The 24569-nt window shown below is 43.6% G+C and overlaps 1 protein-coding gene across 2 annotated transcripts in view; it reads right to left on the bottom strand.

Annotated features, from left to right (window-relative positions):
- Positions 1-2267: 2267 nt before the first annotated feature.
- TRIM24 (tripartite motif containing 24) overlaps positions 2268-24569 on the bottom strand; it is a 104526-nt gene continuing 82224 nt past the window's right edge. The window contains exons 9-19 of one of the 2 annotated variants that reach the window (XM_006861163.1): positions 24217-24485; positions 18899-19072; positions 18324-18497; positions 13663-13798; positions 11506-11578; positions 10240-10408; positions 6741-7069; positions 6067-6199; positions 5115-5189; positions 3324-3473; positions 2268-2635 (exon numbers count right to left, since the gene is read on the bottom strand). In XM_006861163.1, the coding sequence (XP_006861225.1) occupies positions 2426-2635; positions 3324-3473; positions 5115-5189; positions 6067-6199; positions 6741-7069; positions 10240-10408; positions 11506-11578; positions 13663-13798; positions 18324-18497; positions 18899-19072; positions 24217-24485 (1892 nt within the window). In that variant the 3' untranslated portion in view covers positions 2268-2425. The remainder of the gene's footprint in view (positions 2636-3323; positions 3474-5114; positions 5190-6066; positions 6200-6740; positions 7070-10239; positions 10409-11505; positions 11579-13662; positions 13799-18323; positions 18498-18898; positions 19073-24216; positions 24486-24569) is intronic. The other variant, XM_006861164.1, reaches the window with a different exon arrangement.

Genomic DNA, 24569 nt, shown 5'->3' with positions numbered 1-24569 from the left:
GTAAACAATGGGGTGCTCAAGTTTTGGTCAGGATGGCTTCAACTGCCCTGAACATTTGGAGGGAAGGGGTGGAGTTCGGGCCTTCTCGGTTACCTCTATTACAGTCTCAGAACTTCTTAGCTGGGAGTCAACCAGGCACAATGGGTTGTCTCAGGATCTTAATCTTAAAGACAAAAGGACTATTTGGAGAGAAACCCAAGACATTTCTGACATCTGATTACAAGAGAGATGGTGCCTGTCCTTCAGCAAAGATGGTGACAGTGACGATGACGGTGACACAGAAAACATGACCCTGAGCCTAACAGTGGCGGCTTTGGACACGGCTCAAAATCCTGTCTCCGTGCCCTTGACTTTTGTTCTCCAGGTTACCTGCCTTCTTCACTCTGTCTGAACCCAGGACACAAGTCAGGAAGAACAGACAACAAACCTACTAGCAAAAGCTCCACAGCTGCCTGCCATGCTAAAGTGTTTGAGTGACAAGGGGACAGTTTAAAGGAACATAGTAATGATACAGGACTCCTGGTGGGTGTGGCGCGGTAGGAAAAGCACCGGAGTGCTAACTGAAAGGTCGGCTGTTCAAACCCCTAAGCTGCTCCTCAGGAATCCGATATAGACAGGGTCATTCTGAGTTGGAACTGACTCCATGGCACTTAACAACAGCAACAATTAACGTCCCATGGAGCAGTGGGCTGAGCGTTGGGTTTCTAACTCACCAGCGGCTCTAAGGGGAAAAGACAAGACCGTGGCGATTGATGGCCTCGGATCCCTCGGAGCAGTTCTACTCTCTACCCTACACTGTCACTGTGAGACAACCAACTCGACGGCAGTGAGGTTTATAGTCACATGCAGTGTTGTCAAAATCTGTTCAAATATGAGGGGGTTTCAAAACTTCTGGAATAATGAATTCTAATAGAAATTGTTTCACGAACTTACTTGTTGCCCCCTCATCACTTTGGAGAACACATGTGAAATGCATTTTTGAATAGAATCATATTTGGGAAAGTGACGGAGATGTTACCAGCTTATTACTACATAGTGGACACTGGGCTTGAGCTTGGCCTCTTCAGAGCAGGACCCAAGTGCTTATTAGCCAGTGGGCACAGCACAGCTTCAAGGTGTCCGTTTAAATAGCAACACCATTTGGGTCAGAGCAAGTCCTCCAAATGAATTTGTGGGAGAGGAAACGATACCAAAGGTTACATTCTTACTAGTTACTAGTCAGCTCTAGGCTAGTCTATCAACCGAAATTTCCTTCAAGTGATGTCTGATAAAGGTTTCCTTTGACAAACGAAAAATAAGTCAATATTACGTCAAGTGTTTGATCAGCAAATGGCCCTGGGACATTCTTCCCCTAGCTGTACTTTAGGACAGGGAAGGGGGACCATAGATGGGAAGCAGAGCAGCTGGGTCAGTCCTCAGAGAGGGGCCTACTGTGCCTGCACCCGGAAGATGACAGTCATAGGAAATCGATGCTTCAGACAACGCTCACTTCCCACCACCAGTGCTGCTCTAAATCCCTCACACATTTTCATGCCAGTGACACAGGCAAGTGAGACTCACAGAAGCCAAATGCCCAAAGGCACTCTTAACAAAAGAACCCTCACAGCAGGTCCATATCCATGGCTGCCTCTGGAATTGAAAGGGGCTCCACGCAAACTTGGGGGACTTATGGGAAAGGACCACCTGCACAGCTAGAACCAGCCAACCACACAGAGACACAGCAAAACCAAACACGTGGACACCGACCTCCTTAGTGGAAGAAGCCCAAAAAAGACTCGCTTTAGAAACGCACGAAAAAACAGCCTGGAAAACCTGCTCTACAAATCACCCCTACAGACAAGGTAAAAACAAAACAAAAATCAAACATGTTTTCCTGATTTTTCTTTAATACAGTTGCCATCTTACATGATATACTATTAGGTGTCTTCTGAACAGCATCTAGTCTACCCTTTTGTGGGGCCCGTTACCCCGGAACAACACTCATAAACCTCTCATTCACGGAGAATTTAGCTTCGGTACTGTCTACCTAACTCGGATGGCCAGGCCATCGTTAATGGGTTGCAGTATCCACTGTCTAAACATGGATTAACTCACACATTCAAACCACATCAAATTCTTAAGAGTTCATACCAAGTCTCCCCTTTCTCTATAGGAGCTATCACCCCAGACGCCATTTTGGAACCAAAAAGTGGGAAGAAATGTCTTTATTTTGTTGATGCTTGTATCTCTCTTTCTCTCTCCCTCCTCCTTCCTGCCTTCTTCCTTTGTAAGAGGTTAAAAGAAATAGGTTATTAAGGAAACCAATGTCTAGTCAAAATCAGAGTGGCCACAAGTCCTTCCCTGTACAGTTGTAACCACTGATTAAACGTTCCTGGAAACCTCGAACAAGGAGAATCTAGAACGCAGCCCAAGTCGGAGGTACTGTTTATTTAAGCAACTGACGCTCCTCGAGGCTTTTGAGGCGTTTCTTCCGGGGCTGTACAAAGTCATCGTCTGAATCATCACTAAATTTATTATCTTCTGATTCGTTTCTGAATTCTATCTTAGGAAACCTTTTCTCTGGATAAAGGTTCTTTAGAAGTTCTTCAAAATAGCTTTCAAGTTTTATACCAGCATTGGCGACTTCTGAATCAGGCTGTGGGATGAAAAGGAAAACACAAATTAGAAACAAAACAAAACACCCACAAAGTCAACAAACAGTCAACAAGGAATCAGTCTCTGGCTTTTGTTCCCTCAGTTTCTGGGCATCTTTTTGGTTACTGACCAAACATGACTATCCTGGAGTTGGACAAAGCCTAGAGAAGCTTAGCCCCTGAGTGAGTAGCGGGCTCTGTCTGACCTACGGGGTTACAAACTGTGAGGGTAAAGCAGCGGCAGGTCTGGATTCCCAGAGAGAGATCAGAGATACTGAAGGCCAGAACCATGAACAGTTACTTCTAGAAAGAATGGAACACAATGTGGTCAGTAGGCTGAGTAACTGACACACACAGAAAAAACCATCCACAAAATGCGTACATTAGCTAGATGATGAGATAAACTGACAAGATGAAAGAGGTTAAACATTTTAATGTTTCAAAATCCTCATCAGGAAGACTGAAGTCTGGAAGGGCTGCATTTCAAGGAAAAAGGGAAGATGATAATATTTGTAGGTAAGATGAAAGCATTTTCTGCATTGTCTGCAAGTGATTACCTTTAATTTCATTTCTACTCACCATACAATACACCTTCAAATATAAATGTGGATCAAATCTTTTCCTAAAACCCTGGCAGTGAACTTTGGGACATTTCTGCATTTTTAATTTTTTAACCCCCTTTTCTCTCACCTCATTGAATTCTGCACAGTTTTGAAAGATTAATCTAAAGTCAGCTACAAAATCTTCAGGCTTTGTATACAGGGAATAATCCTCTTGCAGTCTTCTCTTGATGGTTGACAAGTCCATTGGATTTTTAATTATTTTGTAATAATCAGGCACCTTTCAAAATAAACGAGAGGCTATGACACAAATAACTAAATCCTACATACACCCTGCTTCTTGTGGGATACACTGCAGTTGTGTCTTCCTGCTTTTCTCTGTATCATTTTGTCCTTGGTAAGGACTGCTATCAGACATTTGTAAGTGCCCAGAAGCGTAGTGGTTATGCGTTGGGCTGCGAACCTAAGGTCGGCAGTTTGAAACTACCAGCTGTTCCGTGGGAGAAAGATGAGGCTTTCTGCTCCTGTACAGATTGACAGCCTCAGAAACCCTGTACAGGGTCGCTATGAGTGGAAACCGACTCCACAGCACATAACAAAAACAACAACTGTCTCCCCTACACATTGTAAATGTTTGGGTCCCTTCTTTAACTTTTTTTTTTTTTTTAATAAACACTAAAAACCAGTGATTGTTGATGGAAAAGAGTGCCCCTGCAGGCAGGACAGATGGTGTGCATGTTGCCTGACTGACACCGGCTGACCGCTGGGTGGAGCCCAGGGGGGCTGGCTCTACAACAGGAACCTCAGCGAGTTATTTAACCTCGCTGAAACCTACTCTTAGTCCAAACCAGATAATCACACAATCAGGCAGAATTTTGTAAATGAGATCCAATTTACTGAGAAAAGGGGAGTTCTTTTGTGGCTACTGCCACTATTAGCATTAAGTTAGCATGATCTAAAGTACCTGGGAAAAGCTTCCCAGCAGACAGCACTGGAGCTGGTGTTCTAAAACACTCTGGCCTTCTCCTTCCTCTTCTGGTTGTAAAAGGCCTTTCCCCTGAAAGTGTTTACTTCCTTTTCACTCTTAGCTTCTCAAAACCTGTTACTAGCCGAATGTCCTTAATCGGGGAGTTTTCTTTTCTCCAGGCATTTCAGACAACAGAAAATCCAGGTGATCATATTCTAGGGAGCAGGCCCGAATAGCACACCATGAGTCCACTTTTCAGACTTTCAATGTGAACATCCCCACCTCTACTCTTTGGTTAAAATCTTCCTATGCCTTCAACTCTAGGCAAAGAAATCAAAGTAAGTACAGAGAGTTTGGAGGTTTTATCTTAACTGAGAAGTTTTTCCAATACCTTGTTCTTGTTAAGTACCATGGAGTCGGTTCCGACTCATAGTGACCCTGCACAAGGTTTCCGAGGCTACAAAACTTTACGGGAGCAGAACACCTCATCTTTCTCCCGCGGAACAGCTGGTAGTTTCGAACTGGACCTTGAGGTTAGCAGCCCGATTTGTAACCACTACGCTACCAGAGCTCCTTTTCCAATAGCTTAGGAAGTGCTTAAAAAGTTCCTGAGCTAAAAAACAATTGCTAGAAATCATCCCAGGGGATCCCAGCTACAACAGATGAACATTAAAACTGTCAGAGAAATATATAGGTCAGTTTTGTAAACTTAATTGTTCTTACTGAGGAGCTGAGTGTTCAGTACCAGGAAGTATCACAAAGTCATGGGAAAGTAAATCAAGAGGTAGTGGGCTTTCCCAGAACCTTTCTGAAGCCCTTTGTACTTACTAATAAGCTTGAAGGTTAAACTTAACTCACTATTGGGAAATGGCATAGACACTAGATTCTCCTAAATCCCGTTTCAGAAAATCCATCCCTAAGTATAAAAGGCACAACATGTCATGGGACACTTACGGTTAGAGGCACTGGGTCCTGAAAAGCCAGGCTCATTTCATGGCAGTAAAGAAATAAAAGGAGCCGCTCACACTTCTAAGCAAAAGTAAACAAATAAATAAAAATTAAAAACAAACCCAGTAAGAAACGGAAACAGCGACTCCACTGCGTATTTTTAACAGTGATCGCACACATAGGCACTGGTGGGCGGTGGGGAGCATGTGGTAGCCCTGCCCTTGAGGCAGCAGGACAAATGCCACTCCATCCGGTCAGTGGGTCCCAGGTGATGAAGAGGGCGGGCACATGGAGAGTGATCCAGGGGAGGCCCAGGCCATGATCTGTGGACTAGGGCTTCTCAGCCTGGCCCAGCAGGGTCCCACATATATGTCTGGGCCCCACTCTGCATGTACTTTTGTGCTGACTGGTCTACTGAATAATTTAGCAAAGGAGGTAGTTTACTAACAAACAGTGTCCACTTAGTAGCTTTACATTTTAATTACAGCTAAAGTCCCTAACTGGCTTTGATGTATACCTACTACCTTACAGTGAAAGGTAAAGGTGTATACACCAGACTAAGAGAAAACCCAGCTCTCCTTGCCGCCAATGGTCAACACATTTAGAAGGAGAAACTTATTTGTGGAAGAAATAAAACTACAATAAAAATGGACTCATGGGAGACAAAATCCCAAAAAGCCCAGGTGGTGTGCAGGATACAGGCTCTAGCTTGTTCAGAACATCACCTTAAGCTTTTATACAGTATTGTGTGTTTTCTTTATTAATTAAAAAAGTTATAGAACATCTGCTTTTAAATATAATAAGCTTCACTTTTTTGAAAAACACTCCAGAGGAAAAAAGAAATCGGTGTGAAATGGGATTGAACATATTCTTCTTCGACCAACAGCAAGCCCACTGAGTTACAATCACACATCTAACAAAACCGGCTGATGACGTGACTGGAAAGGCGAGCACTTACCCTTTTGTCTATTGGAGTTAAGCTGCCCAAGCCTTCACTTTTCTTTTTCTCTGAGTGGGGACTGGGAGAATCACAATCATAGTCAACTTCAGGCTTAGAGAAGTCTCGGCAGAAGGTGCAAATCCACTCTCCACTGTGGGAACAGAGTACTCCTGAATTCCTGCTAAGTTGTTTCCCACCGCTGTGCCCCCACCCCAGCCTATGTCGAGTCAGTCCTGACTCATGGAGACCCTGTACAGTGTTTCCAAGTGGTCCAGCGCTTATCCTACAGTGTCACCTGTAATACAGGTGGATTTGGCCTGAATTTTAATAAATGAGCATTCGGCACACATCCACTATGTGCACAGCACCATGCCAAGAAAGAGACAGACAGAGTATGAAGGACAGAGCTGCAGCAAATTGTCATTGTTTCTCACACAATTCAGGAAAAACAATGGAAATTTAAAAACAGGAAAATTCTAATTAATGAACTAAGACATCTCTTCAACATCATCATCATCACCACCATCTTGATGGGTTCTCTGGAGGATCTATACACTAAGATGTTTGTAAACACCACAGTACCTACATGACTGGCAAGTTCCGGTCAACAGTCATGGCTGTCAGTATGACGGACTGGTTCTTCACAATAACTCTGTTCACAATGACCACTCTCCTGTCAAGGTGAGACCTACCTGGGGAAGTTGGCCAGTGTGGGCACGTGGCAGGAGAGGTGGAACACTTTGGGACACTTCTCACAGCACAGGAGCTCCCCCCCATTCTGACACACCGCACACCAATCCTCGTTGGGATCATCCTCTTTCCTTGTGTCTCCAACATGGAGGGGGGACTTCTGGGCAGTGTCCAGCCACTTGGACTTGCCGTTGGAGGCACTTTCCTGGTGGAGCCCAGGCTGGTCTCCTGTGCTGTCTGGAGCGTCAGACCGGGGCGCAACCTCCTCAGAAGCAGAGCCCTGGCTGCTGTTGAGGAGCAGGGTGGTGAGGATGCTTCTGGGATAGTTGGTCTGCAGTGGGAAGAAAAACAGTCTGGGTGGGTTTTTTTGGGTTTTTTTTATTACTAATGACTGGCACTTCTGGGCTGTAGATTGCTCTCTATAATGGTACAGCAGATGAGGATCTCAAATGGAAAATATCATCACAGCAGAAGTCTGACTATGGCTTCAGACAGGACACAACTCTGGTCCCTAATGCTGCTATAACCATACTACCGCAGTGGGGCTTTAACAACCCAACGTGCATTCTCCCATTGCTCAGGAGGCCTAACACAGGGCACCATCATTTTTATCCCCTTTAAACATTTAGACACACCCGTTATGCTGCTGGTGTTTAGTACTGTCGAACCAACTGAATGAAATCGACCCTGTATAAGGTGAGTTTCAACCGTAAACTGACATTGTATTTCAGCACACTCACCGGCAGTGCCACACTAGTACTCCAGACATAAATCTATATATACATATGTATGTGTATACACACACTCACAATTTCAAAATAATAAAAGTGGCTATACTTAAAAGCACAGGCATACAATCTCATTTCCTGGGAAATTTTCAAATCAATGATCTTTTTCCTTTTATATTAATCTCCAAATTCCTACATTATGCTCATGTTCCCATGCTCAAGATTCATGGAAAATTCCTTTATCATTTGACTTTCCATGAACTTTCTGAAGTCTACTCGCACTTTTTTCTACATTTGTACACAAGCCACTAGATTTGATTAGGCTTCCCTGCTGACAGTCTCGCAGCCTGTGGCTGACATGTGGCCCACGTAGCACCCGTCCTATCCGGACAGCAATTTTCTGGGAGGTGCCAGTGCACTGCTTTATGGCCAACATCTACTGCCCCTACTGTGCCTGCTCAGCAGCTCTGCTCTGAACTGGTCTCGTTTTATTGCTGCTACGCGCTATCAAGTCAGTTCTGATTGACAGTGATCCTGTATAGGGAAGGTGTCCTATAGAGAAGCAGCTGAGGACTTTATTCACCCGACTTTGCAGTTCAGTGCTTATCCTACAGTGCCACACCAGGGATCCCTACACTGGTCTAGTAGTGTGAAAATCACAAGTTTTGGTTAAATGCATATTCAAGGTATTGTTGTTACTGTTAAGGTACCATCAAGACGGTACCGACTCATAGTGACTGTATCCACAACAGAATGAAATACTGACCAGTCCTGGCCCAACCTCACAATCACTGCTATGCCTGAGCCCACTGCTGCCACCACTGTGCGAATTCATCTCGTCGGGGGTCTGCCTCTTTTTCTCCAACCCTTCATTTAACTCAACATGATATCCTTCTCCAGCGACTGGTCCCTCCTCACAGTATGTTCAAAGTATGAAAGACGAAGTCTGGCCATCCTGGCTTCCAAGGAGCACTCTGACTGAACTTTTTCTATTACAGATGCGTTTGTTCTTTTGACAGCCCATGGTATTTTCAAATCTCCTCCAACACCATAACTCTTCTATGATTCTTCCTTATTCACTGTCCAACTTTCCCATCCATATGAGGTTACTGAAAATACCGTAGCCTGGGTCAGGCGCACCTTAGTCCTCAAGCTGACATCTCTGCTCTTCAACACTTTAAAGAGGTCTTGTGTAGCAAATTTAACTAATGCAATACATCATTGATTTCTTGACTGCTGCTTCCATGAGTGTTGTTGGGTGATCCGAGCAAAATGAAGTCTTTGACAACTTCAGTCTTTTGTTAATTTATCATGATGCTATGTATTGGTCCAGTGGTGAGGATTTTTGTTTTCTTCACATTGAGATGCAACTCATACCGAAGGCCATGGTCTTTGAGCTACAGATCAGTAAGTATTTTAAGTCCTCTTTACTTTCAGCAAGCAAGGCTGTTTCACCTACGTATTGCAGGTTGTTAATGCGTCTTCCTCCAATCCTGATGCCATGTTTTTCTTCATATAATGCCTTCCAACCTGAGGGCCTCATCTTCTGTCACTATATTCTGGTGCTCTTGCATCATGTTTGATAGTCAGTAATCTGGTGCTGACACTATTCCACTGCAATTCACAGGGTGCTCAGTGACTAAACATTCGGAAGGAGTCCGTTTCTACTTCTTCCGAGTCTTTGTCTGGAAACTCATCTGAAACCTGTCTACTGTGGGTGACCCTACTGGTATTCAAAACACCCATGGCACAGCTTCCAGAGTCACAGCAATACAAAAGTCACCACAGTCTGAGAAATGGATACAGACAGACAAGTGGTGGATTCCAGGCACAGTCAGTCTACTCTTGTCCTAGGTTTTCATTAACCCCATAGTCAGGTGTGTACTGTAGCAACGATGTAAACACTGCTTGCTGCAGAACTCTAGAAGGGAGTAAGACTACAATTCCTTTTTTGAATAGCTTTTTGATTTTACTGAGAGTTAATAATGACTTCATTTTTTTCCCCATTTGCTTTTTTTAAATGCACCTGTTGTCTCCATGAAGGCTGTACAATGCGTTTATCAATAATGCATTCTCCTCTCCATTGGCACCTGTTGGGAGCAGCTATCTAGGGGTGACCCTCCTGTGCCATGTTAGCCTGCACACTTGGGGTCTCATGTCTTCTTCCTTCACCCTTTTGTTTGATGATGCAAACTGTCAATCATCTCCCCAATGAAGAGAGCATGCCCTGCAGGAGAGACATCTGCCTGGTAAAGCAGTCTGCTTAGGTAGCATTTGTCCCACAATTTTGATATTTCTCGACCATTTGCTAGGTTCTGGTGCTAGTGCTGAGACTTAGAGCCATTGCATCTAATCTCTGTGTGTGACGGGTGCTTTTTCTCTGGTGTTTTGTTGGAGTTGGAGTGCCCTCTGCCTGGAGTTTTCTCTGCATGTATTAATGTTCTGCTCCCCAAAGACCCTGTCCATCTAGGTTCTCATGGGACAATTCACTTTCTTTCTTGTATTATTTCTTTGGCAATTACCTTCCATTTATCCTATCTATTCTGTCTTTTCTCCATGGCTCTCAGGGAGCCTCTGGTCTTCTTGGCCTTTCTTGCCTCTTCCCATCACTTTGTCCTTTCACTCACTTTACTGAGATATTTCCTCAACTGTTATTTCAACTCTATGTCGACAACTTCTGCCTTAAAATGTTCCCATTTTTACATATTAAGAGTAACTGAAAAGTTTCACCCTGCCCTTTCCTAGGAATTGTATTATAGATGTAAACAATTACATTTTGAGGTCTGGAGTCTTCATCTGACTCTTGTTTTACTATCACAACAGGAAAGTCGTAATTCTCAGGCGGTCCGCTGTTTTCTTGTTTTATTCGGATGGGCTCCAGCATGACCACGGGGACTTTGTGTGTAGAGTCAGCTCCTGCTGGTTTGCTACAAGAGCCAGAGCTGTAAGTATGAGAGAGAAGAAAGAAGACAATCGGAGATTGCCATACAAAGTGTGAACACAGAGTATGACAAGCAAAGACAATTACTGAGCAATAAACTATGCTTAACTGAGATGTAAGTACTATATGCACATAAACTGCATTTATGACAAAAATGACATCACACATCTGGGAAGATGTTTAAATAAAATCTGAATTGACAAAACAGACTTGGATATCCCAGGGCGAGCACTAGCATCTTCCTCATGCATCTGCACATCCCTCTGGTTAGTGAGGAAAAGCTGGCTACAACCCTAGAGCGAGGACAGTATTTCCTGGTATGGGCTACACAGAGAGGGCAGTGGGTATTTACAGATGCCCACTGTGTTAGATGGAGTCCTGGTGTGGCACTGTGGGCTAATGCATTAGACTGCAAAGTCGGTAGTTCAAGCTCACCAGAGGGTTGCAATGGGTCGGAATCAACCCGATGGCACTTAACAACAACAACATAGGTGAAAATGCTGTTAGTGAACTCAATTCATTCTTCCCTAATCACAAGGGAGGAGAAATATCTAACACAGTTGTTAAGTGTCGTCGAGTGGATTCCAACCCATAGCGACCCTGTATAGGGTTTCCGAGGAACAGCTGGTAAGCTTGAACCACTGACCTTGCACAGTCTGGTGCGTTAACCCACAGTGCCATACCAGGACTCTATTTTCATATATAATGAGGAGAAAATCAAGGCAGTAACTAAAATTAGAATTTCAATAACTGTAAAAATTTCTCCCTTTTATTATATCATCCATGTTGGATCGTTAGAAGTTTACAATTAGTATAAAATGATGTCTCTTGATTATCCCCTAAGTCTGTATCTGTGTCTCCACACAGTACAGTGTATTAGACTGGCTTCATTAGGATTCGTCTTGGCTGCTTATCCAACACCCTGTTTTCTATGAGCAACATATAGACAAAAAGGGTAAATTCCTACTGTATTTACGTAACCCTTAACTAAATTATCATGGCTAATACTTAAAGGAAATTGTTTACAATGCACTGAGTCCCAAAACCTGTCAGGCACCAGAGGCTATCCTACATTAAAGTATAAGCTTAGCCCGTTACCTTCCTCGGCTCCCGACGCTGGAGGCACTAGGTGAGCGCATTGGGGGGTGGACACTGGTCATAGTGATGGGCCCTGTGGGAAGGGAACCATACACAGTCATCAAATGCATTAATAATCACGTCCTGAGTTTCTATAGAATATGCTCACTCAGCACTACATTCAAACAGGGCACAGACCATCAGTCATGGAATACATTCATACGACGGTCTGTTTGCTCAACTAAAGGCAGTATATTCCTCATCTCGTCTCTCCACTGTCTGTCTCATCCTGCGTTGTAACCCTAACCCTTCCTCTCACTCACTTTACTGCCAAGTGCTGTTGTGTTACAGTGCTCGGGGTAGGTTACCAATGAACGCTGCAGAGGAAAAGAACAATGATGGGGCAGAAGGAGAAGCAGCCCAATAAAGAAACCACACATGAGAGCAGAGTACTGCTCCAGAAGCTGAGCGCCGGCTGAGTGCAAGTCTGAAGAAGGGGAGCTGAACTTAGAGCAGCCAAGAGAGAGGGGGGTGGGAGTGGCAAGCTGAATGGTAACAGCAGGAATCAACTGGAAACAGGAAATAGAAGTGCCAAAGTGTTATGGAATCAAGTATGCCCCAAGAAAATATGTGCTGTCAATATCTCAGCCCTGATGAGAGCCTGGATTAAGGTAGGCTGCTCCATGAGAGATAGGGGGTGCTGTCTGCTCCTGTAGGAAACCCCATGTGGGGCAAATAAAAATTAAAAATCCATTGAATTGGCTTATCAGCTCTAGAGAATTTCTTCTTTGTAAAAAAAAAAAAAAAAAAACAACTAAAACATGTGCTTCATTTTAGGACATTTAAAAACTATTAAAAGACATAGTAACATTTAAGCATTCCACAACTGCTTTATCTAGATATAAAGTTAAATTTGAGGTAATCCCTCCCAACTTATACTATTGTAAATTTGACTTTAAAACCTCATTATGAAAGGACCCTTTGAATGTTACTGCTAAGTGCCATTGGTCAGTTCTGACTAATCTTGGCTCTGCTTTGAACTGCTGACCCCATGGTTCGCAGTCCAGTTCCAACCCGTAACTGAACCACACCAAAAAATCCACTAGCATCTTTCATACTACTTTCTCATTAAATTGTTTATTTTTAATCATACCTGTATATATTTGGACATTTACATTATTTCAAAATCTTGTTACTACCATAAATAAATTCCTTGTAATAAACACAGTCTGTTACCATTGAGTGGAGTCTGACTAATTTCAAACCTGCACAGGGTTTCTGAGGCTGCACATCTTTATGGGAGCAGAAAGTCTTTTGTCTTTCTCCCTCGGAGCAGCTAGTGGGTTTGAACTGCCAACCTCATGTTAGAGTCCATTGCTCATCCTACAGTTACCCGCCCACCCCACCCTCAAGTGGCAGGGTAATGATTCTCAGTGACTTATGCGATGGTTCCCTGTCTCTAATGATGCGACAGGCGGATCAGCTGTAAATGGACTAAGGCACACCCTTGTCTGCCTGGGTGTGGCCTGCATCATCATTCATCTTACAAGAGGTAACAGGAGACAGGAACCACTACAGAGGCGCCTGCTATCAACAAGAAGAGCCGGCGGAGAGCATGCCCTTCGGTTCTGGGACTCTGCACTGGGACCAAGACACACAGAGATCGCTAAGGACTCCTGGGACCACAGATGCTGAAAGCAGACAGGACCTTCCCCCAGAGTAACCTCCTCAACTGTGAGAGAACTTCTGAAAGCAGCTGTAGATTACTCAGACAGATGCTAAAACTTCTGAAACCCCCAAGAAAGCACTCAACCAAACACCAGCAAAGTGACTGTGCTGTGTCCAGGCTCAACCCAATGCTGAATTCCCACGAATGACATGCTGACAGCAACCACATCACAGGAGCTGCTCAATGAGGAGAGAGCGGAACTAGCGAGCTCCCTTCCTCCCAGAGCCCCAAGCACGCCCACCACTCCTGTGAGCTCTGCCGACATGGACAAGCTAAGGAAAGTTAACAGTTACTACCAAGGTTGAAATCTCCTTTCCTCCAACTCAGACACAGTCAGTCATTCATCCATCAAAAGAAAAAAAAAAAAGGTGTGTGTATTAAGATTTTCTTATTGCAGGTTGAGTGAAAACTGGAAAGCTAGTCACAGAGCCAAGCAGAGCCCATCCTACCTGCAAGGCCAGGGGATGGCACTGAGGAATTTGGCGACTGTACTGTTCGGTTTGAAGGTGGTCTTGGCTGGCTGTGATCTGTGCTGGGATCCTTCCTCACAACGCTGTCCAGCATGATAGTACTCGAACAGTCAATCTTAACAAGACAAGACGGCATTTCAGGGCATCCTGACTTGGCGAAAAGTGACTTTCAGTTGATAAGACTTAATGACTATCAATCGATAAAACACGTAAAGCAACGTCTGAGAAGTTCTAAGGCATATTTGTCACACAAGTCTCCTTGGGTAGATTCGTTCAGATACCACGAAGCAGGAAAATGGAGGCTACCTGTGAAACAGACCACTTTGCTGGGCCAGTACCAAACAGTTATAAAAACAGGCAGAAAAAATTTCTGTCTTCATATAAACAAAGCTATTCAGTTTGAATTCTGAGTGTTTCTTCTCACCCCAAACAAAATAAAACAAACCAAATAAAAACAAAACATTTGGAACACACTCTTTCATAGGCTTTCAAACTGAGACACTGACTCTCGAGTGTATCAGGGTCTCAGAACCCCATTTACATTCAGAAACATTTAAAGTATAAATCCTAAAAAGAGAGATTAATTTGTTTGTAATAACAAACAAACAAACAAAAGTTATAAAGCAAAAAAAGAAAAACAACAACAAAACCACCTGGAGGGCAAGTAGCCCCATTGCACATTTTCCGTTTCTGTACATCTCCTGCCCTGTGCCCAGACTGTTTCGGGCAACACTGTGAAGTCACTGGCCCCACACAGGAACGCACTCTGAGGACTGATGCTTGGGATAGGCGCTAGATTGACGCAACAAACCCATGTACAACAAGCTCTCGAAACTCTAACCTCACCCCGCCCGCCCCCCAAAACAATTTCTTATAGGTTCTGGCTTTATTATGACAATACATCTTGTTATTAAGTGCTGCCAAGTTGGTTTCTGAGGAGCAGCTGGTGAGTTTGAACTGCTGACTTTGCAGTTCAACTTTATATACTCCAGTGCATTAACCTACAGTACCACATCAGGACTCTGTGACAATATATAAACCATACTTATTAATTCACTGCCAGGCAACACATTAATATGAATACTGCATGAGACTACTGCTGTAAAAGTTAAGATTGTCTTTTTAAATGAAACATTCTATGATGGTTAGCAGGGGGTGGAGTGGAGGAGAGGAAGTATTCATGGGCTACAGAGTAGGCCTATGTTAACATGGGTGATAGGGCAGGAAGGCTGACAGAGGAAAGATGAAGAGAGCAGGACACATAGCAGGGAGTGAAAGAATTCAAGGAAACTGGTAAATACTGTGAACTGTTGGTACATAGTGGGGGGATGGTTTGCAATCATTATAATGAAGCAAAGTGTATGCTTTGCTGAATATAAAACTGATAATCTGGTTCTCTAAACCTTCACTCAATTTGTGATACAAACTTAAAAAAAAAAATTAGACACAAACACATATTTCTATATTTTTAGTGAACATGAATTTAATGTTTAGAAGCGAGTATCTCTTCATGCCTTGTTGTTGTTATGGGCTGTCGAGTGGCTTCTGACTCATAGTGACCCCGTTTGTGAGGCTTTAAATCTTCTCTCGAGGAGCAGCTGATGTCCTCAAACCACAGACCTTGTGATTTGCGGTCCAATGCTTATCATATATTATCCAAGAATATCCCTGCAATTAAAATCTAGCTCAAAGCTCCCTATAGCAGTTCCAGCCTGTCTCAGCCAGGATTCTGTGGTTTCTGCAAGGCTGGGGCTGTGTAGAATGGACTAACTGCCTGTCTTTTGAATGTGCTGGCCAGAAACCATGCCAGGGAGGACTGAGCCCAGAGTCACCCAAACGATTTTTTTTTTTTTTTTCCCCAATTGTGGTTCAGATGAGGAATTTCTATTCAGGAAGCAGGAGAATTTTGCTTTCTGTGGTCCTTCCTATTTTGTGGGTCATTTACATCTTACTGTTCTTTTGGGCTTACGTCAATCACCATGTACAATATCCGAGAGAGAATGCACGGAGCCAGTATCTTTTTTCCTCCAAAATTATGAGGTGTATTAGAAAGGTTCAGAGGTTAACTTTAACATGCTAGAAATTCAGGGTCAGAAATGCTCAGAGCACAGTTGTTCCAGGCAAGAGAGCCTCTCTTCAGCTGTACCCACAGACAGGCCTCTCTGTGTCTGGCCAATGTTCTTTACGGGACGCTGATAAATACTCACAGAACTCTGTGGATCAGCAAACCTAGCTCCTCCAATTAAGTGCCTGGAGTACAGAGTCCATCTCAAAAGCTGAAATCACACAGCCAGGATGAGACGAGTTTTCCTATATGCCATCTATGCATAAAAACGCATGTACTGGAACCACTGAAAGCGTATAAACCTGCACAAACAAAATCAACTCTAAAAAGGCTAACACCATAACCATTAGGAAACAGTCCATCTCAGTAACTGGAAATCTACACTCTTTTTAAAGTAAATAGCAACACTGCTTCACAATCTTACACGTCATAGGTCATAACTTCTAAGTACAATATATATGACATTTCTTAAAACAATTTTTAATGTCTGGTTGCGGGTGTATTTATGTAACCCTGGTAAGAGAAAAAAAACCCCATTAGGTATGGTGGTCTGTCTACAGAGTGTTCTATTTCTTATGCCTTTGGAAAAAATTACAAAAAGACATGGTTAGGATTTGGAAGTGTGGCCAGGGCCATAATTAATTAAGGAATTAAATGAGACATGGGGAAACGTGGGCATAGAAGAATTCATTGTTTTAGCAGAGCTACGATGAATTATTTTCTTTGCATGGCAGAGCCGCAAAGTTATTTCTATGCACAGACCCCTAGTTAAATTTTTCTCTTGTTAAATCATTCTCTGATTTATTCATGATTTTATTAAGTATCCCTTTTTACTTTAGTATATTTTTATTAAAAGTTAGAAGCCACACATTAGCTACATTTTATTCTACTTGTAATCTTAGGTAGTTTTAATACTTCTATTAACAATGTTCTTAAGACTGCTAGGAGACAGGATTTGTCAATTGAAGAATTACTACCAGCTTAGGTTTAGTGATTGTAAACATTCTTCTTTGTAGCCTTGGTTTAAGGCAATAAAGAATGCCACAGCCATAAATAAGGGCTGTGGATACAAGAAGTTCTAAAAGCATTTCGACTATAGATAAAGGCTATGGGTATATACAGATACTAAATAAAAAGTCTGACTCAGATGTTCTTAAATTAATGATCAGTAAATTAGAGAAGTTGTTTTTCATAGCCTCAGTTTCCCTGATAAGTGATGTTTTTGTAGGTTATAAACAGATAGTGTATGGAAGAAGTTAATGGAGAGTTAATTGCACCCAACAACTAAAATTAACAAGACTTAACAGACAAAGGTTAAGAAACATATGTGAAGGTTAACTTGCTTCTCATAGAAAAGAATAGATTTATGTATCAACAAATGTTTAACTAAAAAGGTTTCAAGGCGCCTGAATGTCTCCTGTGCCTTGAGATAATGTCTTTGCTGTAACTTCTCATCCTTGTTGTAAATTTAAGAATTGTAAACCATGAGGAATGTGCCCCAAGATAGATTGTATTTTGATGTCATTAATTACTATGAAAGCAATGTTTTTTGTAATGGTATATAAGGGGGTTGTAAGATAGAATAAGTATGTAGAGGTAAGTAAGAATTAGAGGTAAGAAGCAGAAGTAAGTAGAAGTAGAGGTAAGAGTAAGTAGAGTAAAGTAGAAGGAGACAAGAATGGAGGGAGGAGGACAGAGGGAGTAATGTAGAGAAGAAGCAGGGGAGTGGGGTAGTGAAAGTAGTAATGTAGATAATCAGGAGTAGTAGTGTAGAAAGAAAAAGAATAGAGTAATGTAGAGAAAGAGACAGTAAAGAAATGGAGGGAGGGGAAGCTAGTAAAGAAGCGGAAGAGATGAGCAGGAGAGGAAAGAATGAAAGCAGGAGCAGGGGAAGGGAGAGAAGCAGAAGAGATGAGCAGGAGAGGAAAGAATGAGCAGGAGGGTAAAAAATGAGCAGGGCAGTAAAGAGTGAGAGTAGTAGAGTAGTATAAAAATGAGAAGAATAAAGCATGTGATAAGATTTTGAATTTATCACGACTCATGACTCCATGTAATCCCTGATCGCCGATGCCGCACACGTCTTTGGAAAAAACGCTGAAATAAGTATGCCGTGGCAGGCTCCCAGAAGAAGTGTAAAACAGCTAGGAGAGAATTCTGTGCTGGTCAGCATGACCTGGCAGAAACCAGGTTTGATTTCGAGGGCCAACCTTGTCTCCCTTATAAGAGCACCTGTTGGTTTACTCGAACGTGAGATATAGCGTCACCCAGCAACAGTACTTCCTCCAGAGCCTCCTCCTCCTCAGCTTCCTATAACCTGAGAGTCAGTGGCCATTCCAGCCCCAGTACTTCCTCCTCCCAGAGTCTCATTCCTCGGGCCCCCTCTCTCAGCTTAGCTTCCGCACACCATACCTCTAAGTATCTATTCACAACAACTGTGAATTCCAGGCCTTGGGAGACACTCTGTAGTGGGCATGAATCTGCACACTGGAATGCAACACATACATGACTTTGACCAGATTCAAATCCCCTTATAATTTCAAAGGAAGCTGGGGGGTTAAATGCTGCATATACTCACATCTGGAAGAGAAGGAAGGTTGTAAGACCCTCCCACGGGGGAACTCAAATCGATCACAGGGGAGCCAAAAGTCTTTCCATCATACCCCGCTGCGCTGGTAATGGTGGGGCTGGAAGGGGTGGAGGATGTGCTGTTGGCAGTGGATGGGGCAGCCTGCCCACTGCTGATCTGCCACTTGGTATCAAGAGGGGAACAAGAACAGTGTCAATCTGTAGCAACTCTTAGAGAATAGGATAATGCTTGAAATGACATGAGTGTGTCCTTTACAAAGATAGAGCACAGAGGTAACTTTTGACCTTTTTTAACAATAATATGAAATCTAGAACTTATTTTCCTGTGAGGTCCCTCATCTAAACCCTGACCAGGTGTGTGTTCCTGTATGGAAACTGCGTCCCTATTTGTTTCTAAGACGTCTTCTGGAAACCCTGCTGCAAAAATGAACTCAAGTGCTATGACTGACAGCTGGTCAGTCACAAAGCACCCCTCCCCAGACCCCTCCCCACCGAGCTGTGACTCTATAGCACTGCCTGTCATAAACCTGGAAAGTCACACGTCTGATCACAGGAGACACACACCTGCTTGATGGCTTGCTGCGCCAAGAAAGCCATCTGTAGGGGGTTGGGCTTTATTGCAGGCCGTGGGATGCTCTGGCTTGGTGGGTATCTCAGTTGCTGAGGATGAGGAGGGAGGATTGGTCCATTGGGTTTGGAGCTGTGATTCTGATAATTTATCAAGCGTGGAGGGGGTTGCTGGAAAAAAGCGATTAAACCGATTTATTAACATTATAGAGAACTCTATTTTATAAAACATATGCAGAAAACTATCAACTCAGCCACAGAACAATCATCTATTAATACTACAACAAGGGTACTGGGGGGGAGGAGGAGGACACAAATAAAGAAGGGAAAGCAGTTGTAGGAAAAGGTAAGCAGGTTGGAACCGTACTGGAAAGAGCCCAATAGTTAAGTGCTCACCTGCCAACCAAAGGGCTGGCAGTTGAAACCCATTCAATGGCTCCATAGGAGAAAGACCCAGTAATTTGCTCCCGTCAAGATTTCAGCCTCAAATATCCTCTGAGGTCATTCTATTATTGTCATGGGGATTCTGCAACACCGCTGAGGAGGAGAGCAATGGGCCTCTGGTGTGACTCTCTTCAGCCATCCATGCCCAAGCTTAGACAGAACACCAGGTGCTACTGCAAGTGTTTTACAGGCATAAAGCCACTGAACCGTAAGAACCACCCCACAAGGTGGAGAGGTTATTCTTTCCGTTTACAGAGATGGAATCTAAGATGTAGATGCTTTTAGTAATTTGATTAAAGATGAAAAGTTTGCACTCTTAAGCATGAAGAGCGCTGACATCAGCTCTCACTGTGACTGGACTACCTTCCATACACTGTGATGAGGCTTGTACAGATGTGATCTCAATGAGCCCTATGAAGGAGACATCGCTATCCCCACTCCGTTTGAGGACACTTAAAGATGAGAGAGCTTGGAAAACTTGAATCCCAATACACGCTGCCACATCATGACCAGAGATTATGGTGACATTTGCTAGTGATTGGTAAGTAAAGGCACTGATTAATTCCAGCTTGGGGATGAGTCTGCCCAGAGGAAGCAGGTGTTGAGAGGGAGCCCTCCAAGACACAACAGTGGCTGATTTCAGGACAGTGGGGATAAGTGTGGCAATGAGAGATGGGGCCAGAGCTGCTTGCAATGCCAGCCCTGTAAAACAAGACCAGCGTTTTAGTAAAAGGTAGCTTTATATGCCAGTCTATTCCAGTTCTTTTTCTTGGCTGACACTCTTTCGCAAAGGAAACAGTCTGTCTCAATCCATGAGGTGATTTCAAAAGTTTCATGAAAAAATGGGATTAAACATCCTGAGTGGTTTTTTTTTCTGCTAAAGCTTGGGTCACCTCTCTCCAAACACTCATAATACACACATATTATCAATCTTTGGTCCTCCATAAAGTCAACAAGCAAAATGCCTGGAGCATCCCCCAAAATGGTTGCTCTGACCTCTGTTTTGGACTAGTCCACACTTTGATCTGATGGGAAACCTTCAGGATGGTCCTGTAAAGCCATGCTTCCTCTCATTACAATTCTTCCATGAAAGGCTTCAGGATATTGACCCCATGTGTTTAAATTTTCTATCGAAAGCTCTGTTCTTGTCTGCAGCTGATCTGCTGCAATAGTTTTGGCACCCATCGGAAGAAACTTTCATTTCTGAGTCAGAATTGTGGAAGCGGAACCAACTGAGATGTCTAGAGTATTGGCTATGGCTTCTGCTGCTACTTTTTGGTCTTCTTCATCAATTAGGCACGAACAAGATTGTTCACTCAAAAACTAATCATGAACAGTCTGCTGCTGCGGGCTTCATCTCCAGCATTGTCTCATCCCTTCTTAAGAAGAGTTATCTGCCTGTAAACACTACAGCTGTCTTTGGGTTACTGTCCTCACAGGTTTCTCATAAAGCATCACTAATTTCACCATTCTTCCACTCAGGCTTCACCATAAATTGAGGTCTGTTCAGGCTTCAATGTTAGAGAAATTCAGGTTGCTCTGACAGGGGCTCTTTCCACACTAATGTGTTTTCCCTTCTTAGTGTTTTCAAACTAGATCCTGTCCAGGCATATTACAATAATTTTAAAAATTCATGCACATCTTTTTCATAATTTTATTTCCCATGAGCTATTTGAAGACCACTCGGATATTAACTGACTATATAATAGGTAACTAGTTCCTCCCAAACAATGACTCTGTAAGACGGACGTAACAACACCAAAACATAGACGCTGTGAATGCAGGTGAAGCCTGAGCTCCCGCTGCCCCTTTCTTTTCCTCTTGCCTTTTTTTTTTTGAAATCTATTCTCTTGTCTGGGGTCAACTGCTTCTTTCTGCCTTCTCTTATAAATTAGTTGACCCTGGGTTCAACCTCAAGCAGCTTTCAAAAGCTACCAGTAATTAGAGACCGGTGGAAAGTAGATAGAGGCGTTCTTTCTGTACTAAGTGAAATTTGGTAGGCAAAGAATAGAGGGACAGTATTACAGAAAATCCTAAACTTCATAAACGTACATGCCTGAAGCAATAGTAATTTTTTTTAAGTTTTGGGACTTGAAGGATGTGGTATCAGAAAAATACAACAATTGGGAAATTACAATGGAAAGAATGGAAAACTTGGGAATTTATCTTATGGCTGCACCAAATGAAGAGTGGTCTCACAGCCACAATGCTCCTGAAGGTGAGTGGGGCCAGCCTGTTGCTATGGGTGGGTCATGTATACTGTGGTCTGGTATGACTACGCCTCTGGCAAATGGAGACCTGCCTACTGCTATACACACGTGTGAGCACCCAGTGATGGAAGCTGGGGTTCTTCCTCTGGAGTAGGAAAGATCAGGAGTGGTTTCCAGAGCAATCCGCTAGCCCATGCCAGTGTCCTGAGGACAGGTGTCAAGTGTGGTCAGTCCGTGCCCACACACCTACTCAGACAAGTACTTCTTCAGGGGCATGTGCACAAAAACCAGGAGAAACTACACAAGTGGGTGGGCAGGACAGAGTACAAGTTTAGAGAAGAGGGCAAAATCGGGGGAAACCATCTAAGCCAGTATTTGGTAGAGAGCAGACGAAAAGGGCGAGATGAATGCAAATGTGAGAGTAGGTTCAGGTATCAGTGTGTGGAGACGAAGGAAGGACCACAGATACGAAAACGACGTCTAGATGGGAAAACTGGATCATAAAATACCACAGGTATTGCGTACATTATGTTGATTATGACTCTAAATCTCAATCAGACCAGAAGCACATTTCTGAGACAAAAGCAGGCTAGAGGCTCAGAGGTCCCAGGTGCTGTCACTGCCTGTGGACATAACTATGACAACTAGCCCAAGTCACAGTGCCTACCAAGTGCTTTAGCTTCCTCACGGCTTAGTAAGAAGGTACTTAACACAAAGGATGGATTCACTCCTTTCTGCTTAAAAACCTACTAAATTAGAATTCCTCTGTCATCTCTCAGACACTTTAGATAAATACATGCCAACATACACGCAACATATACTGTTTCTTTTTTCTCTGTTCACATTTGTTGTTGTTGTTGTTATGTGCCGTGGAGTCGGTTCCGACCCATAGCGACCCTGTACAGGGTTTCCGAGGCTGTAAATCTTTATTGTCGTTATGTGCCGTGGAGTCGGTTCCGACCCATAGCGACCCTGTACAGGGTTTCCGAGGCTGGAAATCCTACGGGAGCAGAAAGCCTCATCTTTCTCCTGCGAAACAGGTGGTAGTTTCGAACTGCTGACCTTGCTGCTCGCAGCCCGATTCGTAACCACTACGCTACCAGAGCTCCTTATTTATCTGCAGAAAAAGCACTATTTGCAATCTGTATGCAGGTTGCAAAGGTCACCTCAATCTTTTAGAATTGGGCCTCTGCCCACTTCACTCCAGCTATCTGAAGGGTTCAACTCCCCTCATGGGTAGGCTTGCTTACCCCTTCCTACAAAAGGTGGGGAGCAGTAATGTGACGGGGTAGCCGGGAGAGCAGGCCCCTGCTCACAGACTCCTTCCTCAGATCACGGAGGAATCCTGCATGTCACACATGTGGTTCAGAGTGAGGCTTTCAGTGAGGGTTCAATCAAGAGGCCTATAAACACCATGTCCATGTTTTATAAAACTGCTTTGATTTGAAATATTGTAAATATAGTTGATTGCACCATTTAACTGCTTTTCAGAAAGAAATACATTATAAATTCATCACAGAGCTAATGAAACACAATTCCTTTTTATTAGTGAGGTTTATACAACTCAGTGGACTCCTGGTGTGGCGCTATAGGATCAGCACTGGACTGCCACAAGGTAGGCAGTTCAAATCCACCAGTTGCTCCTTGGAAACCCTATGCAGAGCCACTATGAGTTGAAACTGACTCGATGACACTTAAAAACAATACAATTCAATGCCGTTCCCTTTAGCTGTAGCGGACAGGGAACGGATGTTTCCAGTCTGACCTACGGAGAGTGCTCAGACTAGGTCTCTCACTCCATTCCATTTCCTTTACCACTTAGTCAGTCCTTCAAAGCATTCTCAGAAACAGGAAGCCTATAAATGACTAAGCAAATGTCCCAGAGATATCAACTTATCTAACTAGCTGTTACACTCTGACTAGACTTTATTAAATCAATGTAGCCCCCTGGTGGGGTGATGACTAAGTGCCTGGGACTAAGGAGGGGTTGGTGGTTTAGAAGCCACTGCGTGGCTCTGCAGGACACTGACCTGGAGATAGGCCCCTGTAACAGGAAGCCTGGAGTCTTGGTGTGGCGCTGTAGGACCACAAGGTCAGCGGTTCAAACTCAACAGCCGCTCCTTGGAAACCTTACACAGGGTGGCTCTGAGTCAGAATCGACTCAACGGCACTTAACAACAATAATGATGAAGGTTAGACAGCACCCTGGAGCAGCTCTACTCTGTTACACGGAGTCACTTAGAGAAATTCATCTTGACCGCACACAAGTGCCACCATATGCCTCCGCCTATTTTAACAAAAGTACGTAAGCCATTTTACCTTCAAAAACTGGACTGCAAGTTCACAGGACACCTCATATTTAAAATAAAGCAGAATTTACTCAAACACAAAGCAGATTCCCCAAAGTCTCAGGTCCCTGCGTTTTTTTTTGCCATGTGGTTTCCACACCAGGAATGCGCAGCCAGCCTTAGTGTTGGAAAGTACTAACAAGGGAAGACATGGGACTGAGGAAAACAAACTTTTGTCCCCACTACCAGGTGGAGAAACAACAAAGTCAAATCGGAGATCTGGACAGAGAACACGTTCTACACACTCCTGGTGCCATCAGGGAGCTGCTGAATACAATGATCTATGTTAGGACAGGGCTGCTTCCGCAATTACCTGGTGAGAGATGGAAGGTTGCTGGATGGGCCCCTGCATTCTAGGGCTTGGTAAACCCACAGGTGCTGGCCTCCGTTGCACCTGTTGCGTCTGAGCCATTACCTGTTGCTGCATGTGCTGAAGACGTAACTGAGCTAGGCTGATCTGGGTTGGGAACTTGGATAACTGGTTTGAAGAGAAACCACCTGGTGACTGTGGGTTCTGCTCCGTGGCAGGATTCTGCTTGGGCATTTGTGGCTGGCTTTCCTTATCCTCAACGACTAAAGAACCTGGATAGAGAGAAGAGTGCAAGTTGTAGGGTTTCCGACAGTGACATATCACACTTCTGTAAGGGCATTTCGGCTGAACTTTGG

Source organism: Chrysochloris asiatica, unplaced genomic scaffold (genome assembly GCF_000296735.1).
Source record: "Chrysochloris asiatica unplaced genomic scaffold, ChrAsi1.0 scaffold00041, whole genome shotgun sequence".
NCBI classification, from domain to species: domain Eukaryota; kingdom Metazoa; phylum Chordata; class Mammalia; order Afrosoricida; family Chrysochloridae; genus Chrysochloris; species Chrysochloris asiatica.
This window is presented reverse-complemented; position numbering and strand designations above follow the sequence as displayed.